The sequence below is a fragment of the Culex quinquefasciatus genome, chromosome 2 (assembly GCF_015732765.1).
Source record: "Culex quinquefasciatus strain JHB chromosome 2, VPISU_Cqui_1.0_pri_paternal, whole genome shotgun sequence".
NCBI classification, from domain to species: Eukaryota; Metazoa; Arthropoda; class Insecta; order Diptera; family Culicidae; genus Culex; species Culex quinquefasciatus.
Window position 1 is genome coordinate 38299447 of NC_051862.1, and position 18931 is coordinate 38318377.

General features: G+C 39.9%; 3 protein-coding genes and 1 pseudogene across 3 annotated transcripts in view; 2 read left to right on the plus strand and 2 right to left on the minus strand.

Annotated features, from left to right (window-relative positions):
- The window catches only part of LOC6037804 (retinal-specific phospholipid-transporting ATPase ABCA4), a 31516-nt gene extending 31342 nt beyond the window's left edge, over nucleotides 1–174 (plus strand). The window contains 1 exon segment of the mRNA XM_038258405.1: nucleotides 6–174. Coding sequence (XP_038114333.1) covers nucleotides 6–77 — 72 coding nt within the window. The 3' untranslated portion in view covers nucleotides 78–174.
- Nucleotides 167–3307, minus strand: LOC6037805 (zinc finger protein 502). The gene is made up of 5 exons (XM_001847628.2): nucleotides 3062–3307; nucleotides 1650–3008; nucleotides 1469–1592; nucleotides 1322–1405; nucleotides 167–388 (listed from the first exon to the last, which is right to left on the minus strand). The coding sequence occupies exons 1-5, from the start codon at nucleotides 3173–3175 to the stop codon at nucleotides 210–212; spliced, it is 1860 nt and encodes a 619-aa protein (XP_001847680.2). The 5' UTR covers nucleotides 3176–3307; the 3' UTR covers nucleotides 167–209.
- A 2237-nt stretch (nucleotides 3308–5544) lies between these two features.
- Nucleotides 5545–10256, minus strand: LOC6037806 (annotated as a pseudogene).
- Nucleotides 10257–10359: 103 nt separating this feature from the next.
- Nucleotides 10360–14467, plus strand: LOC6037807 (RB-associated KRAB zinc finger protein). The gene is made up of 6 exons (XM_001847630.2): nucleotides 10360–10626; nucleotides 11721–13031; nucleotides 13094–13183; nucleotides 13248–13392; nucleotides 13508–13591; nucleotides 13658–14467. Exons 1-6 carry the CDS (start codon nucleotides 10513–10515, stop codon nucleotides 14068–14070), a joined length of 2157 nt encoding a protein of 718 aa, XP_001847682.1. The 5' UTR covers nucleotides 10360–10512; the 3' UTR covers nucleotides 14071–14467.
- The last annotated feature ends 4464 nt before the right edge of the window (nucleotides 14468–18931 follow it).

Genomic DNA, 18931 nt, shown 5'->3' on the forward strand with positions numbered 1-18931 from the left:
AACAGGTATTCGAAGACATTCTCCACAACCACGAAGAGGAGCATTCCAACGAAGCGTTCGTTGAAAACTCAGAGTGAACCCGTCCAACCCTCACGCACCGCACAAAATTTAGGGGCCAATTACTTACTAGCAAACAGGTATTTAGGATAACAAAGAGGAAATTGAATAGTTTTACAAAGTTAGCTTTATTGATCCGAAATCCAACGCCATTAATACTGATGAAGGCTCTGCTGGAAAGATGAAGCGGCCTCCGTCGCAGGCATGGGGGAAGGTACGGGCAACGAGAGATGATTTTCCGGAGCTCTTGGGTGTACTTCGAGGTGCTTTTGGAGTTCGGACATTTTGCCAAACGTGCGATTGCACATTTCACATCGATATGGTTCAATACCTGAAACGTTAAGAAGACTGTTAAGGTTCCACACAAGCCGAAAATTCCGCATCCGCATTCGCAAATCCATCAAATTTGAAAACTGCTCATTGGCATGATCTTAGTCTAAGTTCCCGGGCAGACGGTAATAATAAGATTCATGCCATTTTAATAACAAATACTGTTAAAATATCAGAAAGTGTTATGAAATCTTCTTGAAAATCCATTTTTGCATAAGGATTTAATAACCGTTTATGTTATCATAACAAAATTTGTTATTGGTCTGATATTGGTTGAAAGCCAAAACCACTTTGGAATAACATTTTTGTTATGGAAGAATACCTCCATCTATTATTGGGATGATCGAATTAGTTGTTAAAATGACGAAAAATAATAACAATGATTTGTTCGAAGAACAACTAAAAATTTCATTAGTCTGTTATTACAATAACAATTCAGTAACAAAAAATCATAACGACGAATAACAAATCTTGTTATAAATAACATAAAATGTTATTGACCTAGTATTCTCAATTATCAAAAAATGCTATTCCCAGGTTATTTCCGTCGGCTCGGGTATACTTTCCCATAATTTTTCAACCAGCCTGAGGCCACATAGAATGAAATCCGAATCTGATAGTTGTTTTCAAAACTCTCAAATGAACCTGATACATCCTGTGCTGACTTCTCTTTCTTCATCGCTCACCGATACAAGATGCAAGAGCGCAAAGCAGTCAACAATGATAATCCAAAATAACCATCTGTCTCTTTTATACTCACGCAAAACAGTGCGACAAAGTAAGACAGCATGTTCTGTGCGAGCATCGCAGACAACGAGAGTGCAAATTTGGCAACGTCGCAATCTCTTCTCTTCTGGCGATAATTGTTTGCTTGTTTTGGCGGATCGCTCAACTTTCTCAGAGCAAGATGAGGGATTTGATAGAAAAATCTTACCCGTATGAATACTCTCGTGCTCGACCAACTGGCGCTTCCGAATGAAACTCTTTTCACAAAAAGAACATTTGTGTGGTTTAACTCCTGTAAATGTTACGAATTTATCATTCAAAGTTAACTGTACTGAAATAACTAAGAAAAACTCACCTGTATGAGATATTTCGTGCCGCGTTCGATTCGCGTGATGAGCAAACGTCTTGTCGCAGTACTTGCATTTCCACGGTTTCGTTCCGGTATGAGTACGCATGTGGTACTGAAGATGGTACTTTCCCTAAAATTAATTCAACCAAGATTATTTATTTAAGTAAATTTGTTGACTGCTTCCTACCTTAAAAGACTTCCCACACACATCGCACTTGAATGGCAACGCTTCGGAATGGATCAGCATGTGAATCTTCAGATTACACTCCCGCTTGAAGCCCCATCCGCAGACGGAACAGACAAACGGCTTCTCATCGTTGTGCACCAGCATATGCTCCTTCAGTGCCGGAACCGAAGCGAACGGCTTTGCGCAAATCTCGCAGCCATACGGTCGCTCATTGTTATGTCTACGTTCATGCTTGATCGTCGAGTTTCTACACCGAAACTGAGCACCACAGATGGAACACGTTGTTTCAGCGTAAGTATGAATTCGATTCCGATGCCGATACAGTGACTTGGCGCTTTCCACACACTTGAAGCACACCGGACACTCGTGCGCCAGCTTTGGGTCAAACGTTTCTCGCTTTTTACCAATGTGTTCTTTCTGACCATGTTCCAGCAGCTGCTGCTCTGTCTCAAACTCCTTGTAACAACCCCAACTGCAACATTTCGGTGTTTTCTGCTTCAACTGGACCTCCTTTTGACCCTTCCGTTCGTCGTCCCGCTCGTGGTGAATAACATGAAGTCGTCTTCTTCTCAGTGATATAAAACGAGACTGACAACGTTTGCACTGGTAGATGGGTTTGCTGGACAGAGCGGCTGCCAGTTTTACGTGATCCTCAAGAGATTTCAACCGTTTGAAGCCCACGAAGCAGATTTCACAGCAGTGTTCCTTGTTAATTCTTGATCGTTTTGCTCTTGTCTTGAAATGGATTTGGCCGTGCGTTACCAATTCTTCCTTTGTCCCGAAATCCACGCAGCACCAGCAGCAAATATGTCTTCCAGGACCAATTTGAATCGTCTCGTAAAATTTCAGCTCCTTTTCAGTTAGCGCTACATCTCCGAGATCGTCCTGATCGTCATCGTCATTCTCGTCATCACATTTCTTCGGCTTTCGCTTCGCTCGTGTTCGCTTCGGACGTTTCGTGGGTACCCCGTCTTCTTTCAAATCGCAATGTTCCTCAACTTCCAGCTTAGCTTCACCCAATTCAACCTCATCGTCCGGCATCTTCTGCTCTCCACCATTCCAGTCGCTATCGTTCCCATCCTCGAAATCCAACACCGACTCCGGTTCCGATTCCAACGGCTCCACCTTTTCGATCTCAACCTCTAGCTTCACCTGGTGCAAGCTGAAGGTATCGCTCGGTGGCTCTTCATCACCCCAATTGCAGTCCTCCTCGATATCCCGGAGCGATACTTCGGATTTGAACAACTGTCGTAGCTTGCGATCGGACTCGCGGACCTGGCCCGCAAAGTCCGCTATCATTTGTACTCTCGTGAGGCAATGCTGGCAAATGTACGACGGCAAGTCGTCGTCTTCCATAATCTAGCATACAAAAAATAATTTATTTGATGTAAGAAGCTAATTTTAATTCTTACCATTACTGAGCTACAGTCGACGATAACATTCGCAATGAATTGATCGCCCAATTTGGAGAAAATCGGCACCAGCTCGTTGCTTGTACTGCTCACACAAGTTCGACAAACGTTCATGTTTCAAACTCTGTTGTTAAAATATCATTTAAAATGATCAACTTCTGAACGCTCAAGAAGCATTCAGAAAATGTATTGCACGAATTGAAGAACACCTCCTACTCGATGTTTACAAACAAAACAACCTCATTGATAAGGTAGTGGTGAAAAGTGAACTCGCCTTAATGTTTTACTTCATCTGACTTCTCATGTTTCCTTGTGAGAAGTGAGTTAGCTTGTACTGGAGACCTGGAGAGTGAGATTGTGATCCAACTGATCACCGTGAAAACATATTTTTGATATTTTTGATATTTTTTGATATTTTTGATATTTTTGATATTTTTGATATTTTTGATATTTTTGATATTTTTGATTTTTTTGATTTTTTTGATATTTTTGATATTTTTGATATTTTTGATATTTTTGATATTTTTGATATTTTTGATATTTTTGATATTTTTGATATTTTTGATATTTTTGATATTTTTGATACTTTTGATATTTTTGATATTTTTGATATTTTTGATATTTTTGATATTTTTGATATTTTGATATTTTGATATTTTGATATTTTTGATATTTTTGATATTTTGATATTTTTGATATTTTGATATTTTGATATTTTTGATATTTTGATATTTTTGATATTTTTGATATTTTTGATATTTTGATATTTTTGATATTTTGATATTTTTGATATTTTGATATTTTTGATATTTTGATATTTTTGATATTTTGATATTTTTGATATTTTTGATATTTTGATATTTTGATATTTTTGATATTTTGATATTTTGATATTTTTGATATTTTTGATATTTTGATATTTTTGATATTTTGATATTTTGATATTTTGATATTTTGATATTTTGATATTTTTGATATTTTTGATATTTTTGATATTTTTGATATTTTGATATTTTGATATTTTTGATATTTTTGATATTTTTGATATTTTGATATTTTTGATATTTTGATATTTTGATATTTTTGATATTTTTGATATTTTTGATATTTTTGATATTTTTGATATTTTTGATATTTTTGATATTTTTGATATTTTTGATATTTTTGATATTTTTGATATTTTTGATATTTTTGATATTTTTGATATTTTTGATATTTTTGATATTTTTGATATTTTTGATATTTTTGATATTTTTGATATTTTTGATTTTTTGATATTTTTGATATTTTTGATATTTTGATATTTTTGATATTTTTGATATTTTTGATATTTTTGATATTTTTGATATTTTGATATTTTTGATTTTTGATATTTTGATATTTTGATATTTTGATATTTTTGATATTTTTGATATTTTTGATATTTTTGATATTTTGATATTTTTGATATTTTGATATTTTGATATTTTTGATATTTTTGATATTTTGATATTTTGATATTTTTGATATTTTGATATTTTGATATTTTTGATATTTTGATATTTTGATATTTTGATATTTTTGATATTTTGATATTTTTGATATTTTTGATATTTTTGATATTTTTGATATTTTTGATATTTTTGATATTTTTGATATTTTTGATATTTTTGATATTTTTGATATTTTTGATATTTTTGATATTTTTGATATTTTTGATATTTTTGATATTTTTGATATTTTTGATAATTTTGATAATTTTGATATTTTTGATAATTTTGATATTTTTGATATTTTTAGTATTTTGGTATTTTGGTATTTTTGGTATTTTGGTATTTTTGGTATTTTTGTTATTTTTGGTATTTTTGTTATTTTTGGTAATTTTGGTATTTTTATTTTTTTTAATTTTTGGTAGTTTTGTTATTTTTTGAATTTTTAGTATTTTTGGTAATTTTTGTTGTTTTGTTTTTTTTTTTGTGTTTTTGGTATTGTCTAATATATTTTTTTGTATTTTTGCTATTTCTGCTTTTTTTTGGTATTTTTTGTACATTTCAATTTTTGTAAGAATATGGGGTTTAGATAACTTTAATTTATAATTTAATTTTCTAACGTTTGATTTCAAATTTGAGTTCTGCGACCTAATTTTAGTCAAATTTGAGAGGTTGATTGCCTATTAATTTACAAAATGCATTTTTTATTCGATATTTTATCTCCACTGTTTTTGCCCCATCTTGAACACAGCAAAAATTGTGTAAATTTGGAAGGTGTAATTGTAGAAGGTTAAATATTACCTTTTTATGATGTAATTTTACCTCAATTTAGACTGAAAAAGTGACATTACACCAGAATAGTGGTAAAATTACGCATTTTCAGAGGTAAAATTACACATTTTTTCTGACATAAAAGATGTACCCCTTCCCAGATGTAATATTACCATGATTTTTTTCTCTGTGTAGACTTCAGACGCTTGGGAAATTTGGTAATCAAAGATGTTTGAAAACATATCATTTAGCAAAAATTTAGGTATTTATTAATCAATTTGAAAACCTTAAAATATTTTCCCTCAAACTAAAATTAATCCAGCATATTATTAAGAGAATAAACACCTCTCATGCACTCATTACATCGGCTGCTGGCTGTACCCGGCGCCGGAACCCGCCATCATGACGGCCGCCTGCTGCAAGGTCATCCCCTGCGCAACCGTGGTCGGGGCCGGCGGTGGGGGCATTTGCGGCGACATGGGCATCTCGGCCATCGGCGAGGGCTGAGCCAACGAGAGCTGATTCTCTGGCGCCAGCGGGTGCATATCCAGATGCTTCTTGAGGGCCGCCTTCTGGCCAAACGTTCGATTGCACATTTCGCAGCGGTACGGTTTGATTCCTGGTTGAGGTAGAGAGTTTGTTAGAGGGAGATTTTGAGGAAGAGGGGGTTGAAATGTCCTTACCCGTATGTGTACTCTCGTGTTCGATCTGATAACGTTTACGGATAAAACTTTTATCGCAGTACGTACATTTGTATGGTTTAATGCCTAAAAATAACAAGATTAAATATCCTGAATTTGACAATGATAATGAAAGATATCACCTGTATGTGATGTCTCATGACGAGCCCTGTTGGCATGATCTGCGAAGGACTTCTCACAATACCGACATTGCCACGGTTTGTGACCAGTGTGAATACGCATGTGATACTGAAGATGGTATTTTCCCTGTTAAAGAAAAACATACTTCAAACAATCTACTTCACTTTAAGCTTAAATGATTTCAATTAGTCTCGTAACCACACTTTACCTTAAACGTCTTCTGACAGATACTACACGAATAAGGAGTATCCTCCTTATGTTTCATCATGTGCTTGTTTAGATTACACTTCCGCCGGAAGCGCCATCCGCAAGAAATGCAAGCAAACGGCTTATCATCTGAATGCACCAACATATGAATACGAACCGCTTCCCTAGAGTTAAACTTCTTCCCGCAAATTTCGCACGGATACGGCTTAATGTTATCATGGTTCCGCTCATGGAGCAACACTTCATACCGTGTCTTGAACTCCTTCCCGCATACAGAACATTGATGCGTTGCCCGATACATTCGATGTCGGTGACGAGTCAGGCCATCACGCTTCTCGAACCGCTTGAAACATACCGGACACTCGTAACGGCGTTCCAGATCGTCCGATTCGATTCTATTGTCGATGTGCTGTTCTTTTCCATGGGCCAACAACAGATCTTCAGTGGGAAAGGATGCCAGACAGTCTTTTGCGCAGCAAATTTGTGCCCGTCGGGGTTTCTCATGGTCCGTCAGTTCGTCACGATGCTTCAGATGAATCCGCGCATGCTGCCGACGGTTCTGAGCCGTCACCCGTGTCATGCATCGACAGCACTCATACACTCCGTTTAGTCCTACAAAACTCTGCTTGTGTGTTTGCAACGCGCTTGCCTTGGAGTACCGCCGGAAGCAGACATCGCAGATGTTCGTTTTGGCTTCATTGACGTACTTTTTTTTGTTGTGCGCAACTTTCCCATGCTCCACAAGCTCCGCTCGATCAGTGAAGATCCTCAAACAAGCGCAGCATACATGAGTATCGGGATCGACCGACACTGTCCGGTACATTTCGTGCAGTGTTTCGCTGGGAATATGCTCATCTTCCGAATAATCATGCTTCGCGAGACTGTTCTCTCTCTTTCGGGCTCGTGGCTTTCGTCTGCGTCTGATAACTGGCTCGGAATCCGTCTCACTTTCAGTAGACTGAGAATCGTCCACTACTCTACGCTTCTGCCTCCGCATCATCTGTCGCTTAACCGTGGACAACTCCATCGGTGCATCGTCGTCATCATCCTTGCACGTTACCTTCTTCTTGAACAACTTGTGCAGCTCGTCGACCGATTCATCCTCCTCGGAATCGCTCGGTGCAAACCGCGTCCGCTTCACCATTCGCCGAGACTTCCTCGCCCTGGTTGCCCCAGAATTGCTCTCCGTTTCATCTTCCTTCTCCAGCTTCATCTCCTCCACGTGCACCTGTATCATTTGCCACGGCGAATCGTCATCGTCGACGTGATCTCCGCTGTCCAGCTTTTCGACCTCACACAATTCGCTGCGCTGTGATCGGCGCAGCTTGCGATCCGATGCGCGAACCTTCCGCACGAAATTTTTCGTTTGGCGTAGATCGCTGAGACATGTCGAGCAGATCTGGGTCGGTAGGCCATCGTCTTCGAAGATCTGTACGGGTTGACGGTGGTCATTGATTATGTTTCTAACAGTTTTGTAGCTCATTTAGTGTTGGAAACCTCACAGTTCTTATTGGATTGGAATTTACAACTATTAAATGACAACAAAACGCAAGCTAATACAACCTGAACGCCACTGCACTCCACGATTAAGTTGGCGATAAACTCATCCTCAAGTTTGGAAAATATAGGCACCAAACTATCTCCCTTCGTACTGCTACGGATGCATACACGACAGATCACCATCGTTCCTAATGAATCCTTATTAGAAACGCTTAATTTACTAATAAATTAACATTACTTTTTCATTCAACTATGCTAGCTTCCCATTGAAGAATCCTTCTGTAGCACTAGTCGAGTTGTCAAACCTTTTTCTTATTTTGTTTCCTTCTACGTCTTCTTGGGTTCATGTTCCAGTGTGATCGCTGCTGAACCTTCTCACTTCGTTTCTCACTACATCGATACATGAGTGAAACATGTTTACCAACAAAAGCCGGTCGTCAAATCACGCTTCTATGCTTCCCAAAGGGCGTATCAGCAACTTCGTGGCATTGTTGGATTTGACTTCCGAACCTTAACTATTTTACTTGTTTCCGTACATACAACATTATACGTCAAATGAAGGGAATTTCATACCGCTGGCAAAGCCTCACGTTCAGAAGGAAAAAGTCTTCTCTGGTCACCGATGTCCGGACGTAGAAGCCCCACCAACCCAGAGCGAGTTACGAAACAGTTGAAACCAAACTTACCCTCACGAATCTTACCTTGAACGACTTTCCGCACACTTCGCACTTGAATGGCAGCGTATCGGAATGGATCAGCATGTGCATCTTCAGATTGCACTCCCGCTTGAAGCTCCAGCCGCACACGGAACACGCAAACGGGCGCTCATCTTTGTGGACCGCGAGGTGATTCTTGAGCCCGTGCGTGGTCGTAAACCACTTGCCGCAGATTTCACAACCGTACGGACGCTCGTCTACGTGCTTGCGTTCGTGTGTCATCATAGCGGGTCGTGACTTGAACTCTTTGCCGCAAATCGAGCATTGCATTCCTGCACGGTAGATTCTGTTTCGATGCCGATGCAGTGATTTCTTGCTTTCGAAGTTTTTATAGCACACGGGGCACTCGTGCGGTTGCTTCGGATCCACCTCCGCGCGCTTGTTACTGATGTGCTCCTTCAGACCATGCTCCAGCAATTCTTCCTCTGTTGTGAACTCTTGGTAACAGAAACGATTGCAACAGGTTGGGGTTTTCTTCTTGCGCTTGAGCTCCAATTGGGCAAGTTTTTCATCCTCCTTGTGGTGGCATAGTGCATGCATGCGTCTCCGCTTGGGTGCCAGGAAGCGAGCCGAACATCGTTTGCACTGATGGATCTCCTTAGCTGACAAACCCGCTGCCATTATCATGTGGTTCTCGAACGATTTCACCCTAATGAATCGGCGGTAGCAAATTTCGCAAGAGTGCGGTTTATATGTTTGTCGCCTTCTCCGATCGTTATGTTCCACGCCATGTGCCTTCAACTCGTCCCTGGTTTCGAAATCCTTACAGCACCAACAACAAATGTGCCTAGCAGGATCTATTTTGACCAGTTCAAACATCTCCTGCTCCATTTCAGTCATTGTATCCTCCGCCATATCATCATCTTCATCATCGTCGTCATCATCCTTGACTACCTTTTTCTTAGCTGACCGTCGCTTAGGACGTTTCGATGACGATGCCTCTTCCTCATCTTCATCCGAGTCCTGCTCAACCACCGCTTTTTGCTTAGTTTTGCGTTTAGCTGTCGCGATCTCCAGCTCATCTTCTGACTGTTTCTGCTCGGCGTCATTCCAGTCACTATCGTTGCCATCCTCAAAATCAAAGCATCCGATTCTGACTCCCCCTCAGACTCAGAAACGGACTTTTCCACCTTCTCCACATCGTCATCGTACTCCACTTTGACCTGATCCAGTGCCGTGCTCAACACATCGGACTCACCCTCCTCGGTATTCGGTTCCTCAATGGCTTTGAGTGTGACTTCGGATTTGAACAGCTGGCGGAGCTTGCGATCGGACTCGCGGACCTTTGTCGCGAAATCGGCAATCATTTGTACACTTGTGAGGCATTCTTTGCAAACAAACGATGGCAAGCCGTCGTCTTCGACAATCTGTGATTAGAAAGAAGAATATGTCAGACATAAGTTATGTTGCTGAAAAAGTACATATCTCACCGTCACTGAGCTGCAATCTACGATAACATTCGCGATGAATTGATCACCCAATTTGGAGAATATCGGCACCAAATCACCAGAGCTGCTACTCACACAAGCACGGCAAACGTTCATGTTATCAATACCCTGTTTACTGAATGTATAACTTATAAGAATCAATTCTTACATAGATCAATATTTTATCTCCAATTTACAAGAGTTAACTATCAAACACTGACAAACTCACATAACATATTCCACTTCCACGAAAGATGTTGACAAACAACGCGTTCCATACAAATAACGAGTGAACCCAGCTGAACACGTCCCTCATACAAAACGTTCAGCTCGTGCTACACCGTCTGTCACACCATACCTGTCAATCTTCTTATAAGCGGCATATGAAAAATTTCTCATTCATAAAAATTTGTTGATAGCCGTGAACCACAGTGAAAAAAAAATCTTTGGGAAAATCAAAAATTTAGCTAGCTTACCTGCGGTCTGGTAGGCCAAACCACCGCTCGGCACCTGCTTGAGTCCCGGCCACATCGGAACGCGATGGAGGTTTGCCGAACCTGCATGAGCGAACGCTCCGTTCAGCTCGTTCCAGTTTACTCCAAGCTGGACGATGCCTTCATCGCCAACATCATCATGGAGTGCACCTCGATTCAGGTGAGGGTGTATTCCTTCGAGAGGAACGATATGGGATGGATAGAATATTGATTAGAAGAGGAAATTACACCCAGGAGACGGGCAAATTAGGCGAAATTGATTAATCTTTGGTGCTGAGAAAATATTTCAATCTATTGTTTCAATGTTAGTGTCAGTCGTAAATTGCAATTTTTTGATAGGTGTCGAGAAATCCTATTGGAATAAAGTAAAGGGTCTATCAACCTCAATTGAAACATATTCCAGCACAAAAAGTTACATTGAAATAAATAATTATAGCAATAATTTCACAATAAATCTGTTTTTACAAGCGATTTCAACATTTGTGATAAATAACCGAAGCTTTCTAAAATATTGGGATTAAGTTCGATAAATACATTGAAGGAAATGAATTTTCTCATTTATTCAATTCTTCCCTCATTTTAAATTGTACAATCTTTGGTAAGACATCCAGCTACACGGAGAAAAAAGAGTTCCGCGTAGTAATTTTAATAAATGCAAAAAAAATCACAAAAAATAGCTTCAGCCTGCACAGAACATCTCTTACTAGCGAACTTTGCCACTCTATCTTCTTCATAAAGTAAAAAATCACTGCATTTGTATGCGGTTAATGTGCAGGAATGACTGCATGTGATCATAAATTCCTCAATAAAGAGAAATGCAGTTTGAATCAATGGTTTTATTAAAGTTTACTTAAAAGTTAGATGGCCAACAATAGATGCAATTTTTCCCAGAATATTAACCCGATCAGGCGGTAATAACATCAATGCCAAATAATGTTATTAATATGGTCGGATTAGTTGTCAAAATAACAAAGCTCAACAAAAACATATGCTGAGAATAACAAGAAAATAACAAGCTACGATATTGCAATAACAAATCAATAAAATAAATGTTATTCATTTGTTATTACAAGACCAACCTTTGATATTTCCATGTTATTTTCAGGGCATTTATCTGTTATTTCAACAACTAATCAGACGATCTCAATAACAACAATCTTGCATATCATAATTTCTACGTTTTTTTTACGTCTGATCGGGAAAGTTATCACTTCGAAACTCTAAATATGTCCGTTTCTTGTTCCTTGGAACCAGATCCGCGAGAACGATGGCCTCCCGGCCCACATATGCTTCCAGTGTATGGAAACGCTGCGCCTTCTGTCCGCGTTCATCAAAACGGCTCGCGACTGCGATCGCACGCTGCGAAAGCTGTGCAAAACCGATGAATCGGGCCCATCGGTGAACCCGATTCTTCTGCCGGGCAGCTCGAAAGCCGAGTTCTCTTCGCTGCTTGGGGCGGACGATACGGATGTGTTTCAGTTTGCCGAGGTTAAGATCGAACCCAGCGACGAACTGCTGGCCGAGGGAGTCGAATCTGAGGAATCGAGCGATGACGATGATGGTCGGGCTAGTGGGGTAGACTCGGATTCGGATAGTTCCGAGAGTGACAGCAACACCGTCACCGAAAGTGACTGGGAGGGTAGCGAGGAGGAGATTGTTCCCAGACGTATCAAGAAGGAACCTCGCGAGGGCAAGCGGCGTGGTAGAAAACCGAAGGCGAGATCGTACGACTCGGATGATAGACCGATGCTGAACAAGCGGAAACCGAAGTATGATGATGATTTGGAAATGAACGACTTTGAACGAGAGCTGTACAACGAAATCAACGTGGAGGATGGCAAACGAATCTGCTGCGGTTGCTTGTTGATCTTTGATACCGACCAAGAGCTCGAATCCCATCGGGCAAAGGTACACACCCGGAAGCGGGAGGGTCGTGCAAGCAAAAAGGAAGACCCTCGAGTACATTGCGATGGCTGTCTGCGAAAGTACAAATCCACGCGAAGGGTAAACTATCACAAGGAACGCATCCGACAGCTGGAGGTGATCTGGGAGTGCAAAAAGTGCCGGAACCGTTTCTCGGAAGCCACCAGAAGACGAGGCCACGCTAAGAAGCATCCAGCCAAGATGGTCGCAACGGCTATCATGGCACCGATCAAGGAGGACATTCAGCAAGAACTCGGCTGGATCTGCTGCGCTCAAGCGTGTGCCCAGTCCTTCCCCGATGAAGCTACCCTAATGGCACACGCCCTAAAAGCCCATCAAATCAACAAGCAGGAAGCGGAAATCGAAGGCAGTCAAGACAAGACGGTTCAATGCATGATCTGCTATCGCCGGTTCCACGACAAGAACGGGCTGATCAACCACCAGCAACGGCTGTATCGGCTGAACAAGTACCAGTGCGCTCTGTGCGGGCTGCAGTTCAGCAGCGGAGGTCGGCTGACGGAGCACGAACTTACCCATGGCAATGAGAAGCCGTTCAAATGTGACGTATGCGGCAAGGCATTCACGCAGAAGGGAAATCTGAAGACGCACATGACGGTGCATACGAATGAGAAACCTTTCCAGGTAAGCTACACTGCTTGAATTTATCAAATGATTTTTAAACGTTTTCTTTCTCGAAAAAATAGTGCACAGTTTGCGGAATGTCATTCCGGCAGAAGGGTGGTCTGAAGACGCACATGTCCAACCACATCGAGACCCCACAATTCAAGTGCGAGGTAAATTGATTGTATTTTCCCTGTTAGCTCAAGACCGTTGATATTTCTCTTTCAAATCAAATAGGTTTGTTCCAAACTATTCAAAGCAAAGCTGCATTTGCGATACCACATGAGAATTCACAACGGGGAGAAGAAGTTCCCCTGTCGTTACTGCGAGAAGGCATTTACCGATTTCACTAACCGTATGAGACACGAGATGAGCCACACGGGTAAGTTGGACAATAACCTTAATTTACCATAGTTTCAAAGTATTTTGGTAACAAACTCTCTTATCTGAACACGAGCATTGTATTAGAATTACTTAATCATATAATTTTCTTGCAGGCATCAAACCATACAAATGTTCATACTGCGAAAAATCCTTCATCAGAAAGCGATTCCTCGTAGAACACGAGAGCACCCACACGGGTAAGTTTTTCAAAAAGCACTTCCTTCTATCAAGTAGTAATCCACTTCTTTCCACCCACTCCCCAGGAATCAAACTGTACAGCTGCGAAATCTGCCACCAGAGCTTCGGCCAGAAGAACTCGCTCAAGAAGCATCAGTCCACAGCCCATCCCGGCTACACCAACATCGGTGGCAATAATACTGTGGGTGCTGTCCTTTCGGCAGCCACAACCCTCAATACCGTCACCAACATTAACATCGGTGGAATTAACGTTGGCATCAACGTTGGTATCCCGACGCCGGGCAGTGCCTCGGTCCACTCGATCGATTCCGCCTCGATGTCCCCGGGCGCGTCCAGTTCGATGCCACCCCAGACGCATCCGATTCCACTGACCAGCCATCAGCAACAGCAGCTGATGGCCGTTTTTCACCAGCAGCAACAGCAGCAGCAGCAGCAGCAACAGCAACATCAACAGCAGCTTCCACATCCGCATCAATAAATTTGTTGGCTGGAGTCACCCCAAGGGTGGTAGTTAACCCTTAACAGCTCAGACAAACAGACGACATATTTTTTTCAGCAAAATTCAATAGTTAATGCTGAACTACCATGCGTCCCCATCGACTATATTTTACTCAAGCAATTTGAAGGAGACGCTTGGTCAAATGATCCTTTTAAGCGTTCCGATTAAAAGAATATTATTTTCTAAGGATCCAATCTGTTTGTCTGATGCCAGTGTGAACATTCGTGAATTACCGCCTATTTTATGATGCTCTCTCGTGCAGTACCGTGCCGCTGTGCCGACCAATTGGACTTGGCCAGCAGTAAAACATTCTTTCATACTAAACACATATATAAATACATAAACAATATAGATACATAAAGTTTGCTACATTACACCTCGAGGAGTTTGTGACAAATGGAACAGAAAAGAACGGCCCGCCAGTTTCATGGCCTGTCGCGGACATAAACCATCTTTGTATGCACGGCCGGTCTCCGGTTCTCCCAGCCGTGTGTCCACCTGAAGCAGCGATAAATTTTGTCACGCTCGATAAAGTTTACATGTGCCGAACCGAGCATAAAAACATGTTTCCAAACGGTTCCGTTGAATTGCGGCGTTAGAGAGACGTTTGGTTACGGGCTGCGGTTCCTAAACGGAATGAGGTTCTCAAAATATCCATAGAATTCACTATCCAAAATCGGTGTTTTACACTGTACAAATAATCAAACGTGTAAAATATTAGGATGCAAATTAACATCTCGTCGATTGTGTGCTCTCTTGTGATGACGACCATTTTGGAAGAAAATGGATTAATGATGACGCTTTGTTAAACTTTTTTTGTTAAACAAATCCTACAAGATGCTTTATCCGGATTTTGGAATATCGCTTCCGGTCCCCGGATATCATAACCCAAGTAACAAGCAAAATGCTTCTACTTCTTAGCAGGCTTTATAAAAGATTTAAAATTTGCTACTCGGCGTTGTGATGATATTGAACAAAGCTTTCAAGATTTACGATAGAAATCTCTTGAAAGTATCTTCAAGAGCACTTTAGAAGCATGGCACATAGTTTTATGTCACTCTTCGTTGTTTGACTTGAAGTTATCCCAGAGAGGTTATTTTTAAGACCATTTTACATTGCCAAAACTGCCTTAAAACTGAATTAAAACTTCTCCGTTTAATGAAAGCATAATTTAAGAGTCTTTGAACTTGATCTGTCAAATCACTAATTATTAGTAAAGTCAGTCAGTTTAGTGACAAGAACCGATCACCAAAGTGCAAAAACCCGGGAATCACGTAAAATATTTCGATAATTACTGGATCCAGCGTGGACGTAATGATTAGCACTTTCGGCAAGGTCTACGCGATCAAGTGCAAGCCAATTTCGCCATTTAGAATGCATGGCCAAAATTATGTTATCTTCCGGCACGTCGAGCAACACGCAAATCATGGGGTGTGGATCTTGCTGATAAGGATGTTCGTGAGAACTGCCCTGACGGCCTGTTGCATAACTTCTCCGACACGCAAAATCGGCACGACGCATCCGGACCAGAATTAGGCGTTTCGAGATTTGAAAAAAATGTCCCGCGGAGTGCTAGTGTTTTTGGTTGGTTTCGTGTTGACTGTGACTAAAAATGCTCGTTATTTCAACGATATTTTTTCCCTGTGATTTTTTTTTCGACAGGTGCTGGCCGAAGAAGCTTACCCGGTTGAGGATCTAGATGACGGTGCGTGCCGCGAGCTCCTGTCCGGCGCCCAGAGCAAACTTTCGTCGGCCTCTACTGATGTGGAACGATACTTTATTTTTCTCCGTGATAAACGAGATGACAAAAAAAAATCAATGAAATATTTCAAAAATATCAGAAATTAACTAATGATCAGCGATGGAAGAATCCCCATAAAAAATCTTTTAACGCTCATCAAGAGAAAAAAACATTGGAAGAGAACTTGGCTCGCGCTTGAAAAATCGGTAAAAGGAGACTGAAAAAAATCATCACCGGGATAAATCGGCGGAACATCGATGTCTCTACTACACTTGCAGGTGTAATGTCACACGTCCAAAAATTACTTGTCACTGTTCGTTGATGAACAATGATTGTAAACAAAACGAAATAAATTGATCAAAGTAGTGCTAACAATGAGAATCACAAAAAAAATCATCTAGGTGCTGATTGGTGTTTTTCGAAAAGTTCGGGAGTATTTTTTTGCGTGTTTTGTCTTCTCTTGCCTTTGCGGCTGAATAAACTTCGCAAGCGAAAAAGATTTTTTTGTGATTATTCCATCCCTAGTCATGATAGTTAACAACTATTAGAAACAAAAAATATCACATTTTTGTTTCCATTTCAGAATTGATCTTGATTGAAATCTACAACTTTACAATAACGTGAAAAAATAATGCTTGACTTTGACTGAATGAATTCATGTTTGTTTCTTTGAAGATCAGTTTCACGAATATATTTTTATTTTTATTCACGAATGTTTAAACATATAAATTGCTAAGTTATACACACATGTTTGTAAATGTTGGTTCAATTATTTTAATTGATGAAGGAATACATTGGAGAATAAACTGATATTAAAGAAAAAAAATTTAAGAGCGGTGCTAATTTGTATTTTTTTTTAAATAACTGAATTCAACCATAATAAAATAAATCTTATATCACAATTGTACATTTTTGACCATGTCATTAATCTACGCATGATGAGGTACTAGGATGATGCCTTGAAATTTTGCATAATTTACGGAATTATTCTGTGAAAACCCGTTTGTTATATTGACCAAACCCCCATACATGAGGGCCGAGGTACCCCAACGGAATATCTCCGGTTAAAATGGGCCATGTTTGTACACCATCTGACAGTTCAAAATATAAATAAATCTGAATCTTTTGCAAACGGAAGCATCCAATTTGATCAATTCCATCAAAAGTAATAAGATTTTTAAGAAAAAAATAAGGGTCAAATATTTACACGAGCGTTTGAGTGTTAAACGCTCCAATTTCGTTAAGGTATGATGTGTTTGGGCTCCCTGATTTGTGCTGCAATCGACTGAATTAAATTTTAGTGAAATTTCTACCAATAAATAAAATATTAAATTACGGATGAAATTCATATGTAATCATCTTAAAAAACCATGCGTACCCACGTTTATCTTTGCGGGTAGTATAAATAAGGGGGTGCGCCTGGTTGCTTACAAGAAGGGGTGTTTGGCTGCGAATTTTTTATTATTTTTTTTTTGTTATTGGCAAGGTATTCTTCAAAATTCAATGTTTTCGAAATCTCACTTATAAAAAAAGTTGTGAACTTATTAATAAAACATGTCAAATGGGTTATAAATCTATTTTAATGGGAAATATTAAATAAAAAAGTTATTTACCATCTAACATTTCATCACATCGAATTGCTTCTTTACATTTCCATTTAATTTAACAATTTCAGGTTATTTTGTGCGACTACATTTTTACCAAACAAACAATGCAATCAAAAAATCCATTCATTTGTTAGGGAAAGAGAAGTTATGTTTGTATTGGCCAAAAATTTACAAAACAAATTAAATAAAATTCAGAATATAGAAAAATTTGAATATTGAGAACCTCCGAACAAAAGGATTCGTCGACGGAAGCGTCGGAATGTGGCCATTACAACCCTTTGCAAAAGAACACACCATTTTTGGCAAACTAAGCTAATCGCCTCTCCATGATGTAGCCCAGTGCCAAAAACATGCCAGGCTTTTCAGTAGCGCAAATGCGTCATAACATGGGGACGATGACGTCAATTGCAGTTGTACCGAAAAGGGCATGCATGATGTGCATTGTACGAGAGAAGCAGCAATAAGAAAAAAAAGGAGGATGAGGAGAAGGATCCTGGGAACCCAAATAAAGGAACTCGTAGCTTGCGTAACGGGGCCCGACCCGGCCTGGTCCGAACCGACACACGCGTGCGGGGGGCAATGTCCTGGCATGGCCTCGGTAGCGGTCAAGTGAGAGAAGTTTGGACGCTCTTCGGGTTGTGGTCCCTCCGAAAAGGATTGGCGCTCTTTCCGGGAAAGAGATTGCTCTAGCATGTATATATGGGTGTGATTATGGGCTTGTTTTCGTGTGAATAAAGCAATCGAGTGTATTTGTGCAATTGTTATTATTTTAGGATTTCTTAATTTGTATGTTCAATGGCTAAAATTTAAAAAAGAAATTTCAAGTTGCAAATAAAAAAACGTTACTTAATCCACCCTTAGGTGGTTGTTGCCTTCCTCACATTTAGAGGGTAATTCTATCCAAAATAGATATACAAGGGTCCAACCTTTCAGTGTTCTATCAACTTGATTCAATATTCATACCATCAGATTGGGTAGTCAGATCTTCATAATTAAGGGCACTTATCTGCTTATAACTTTTGATAGGGTTGTCAGATCTGCAATCTACTGAACTCGTTGGAAAGGTCTTTTGATCACCTATCCATCGATAGGTCGCAAGATAGATCCGGACAACGTTTTCATCGAAATATATGAGATCCGGTCTCTAAAAAGTGCATAAATAACACTTAAGTGATAGAGTTGTCAGATCTTCAAACTTTTGAATTCGTTGGAAAGGTCTTTCAAATACCATTCTAAAAATGTATAACATGACGGGGTTTCTTACAAAAACCACCCTTTTTACAATCTTCCGGACTTTTGTTAGAATCGTTTTTTACCATAACTTTTGAAGTACTTTACTAAACTTTATAATTTTCAAAAGCGACTTATGGGACCCCAAGACGGATCGAATGAGACCAATACGGTCCAAATTGGTTCAGCCAGTGCCTAGATAATCCAGTGCAATTTTTTTTATCAACATCCCACCACACACACAGACATTTGCTCAGATTGT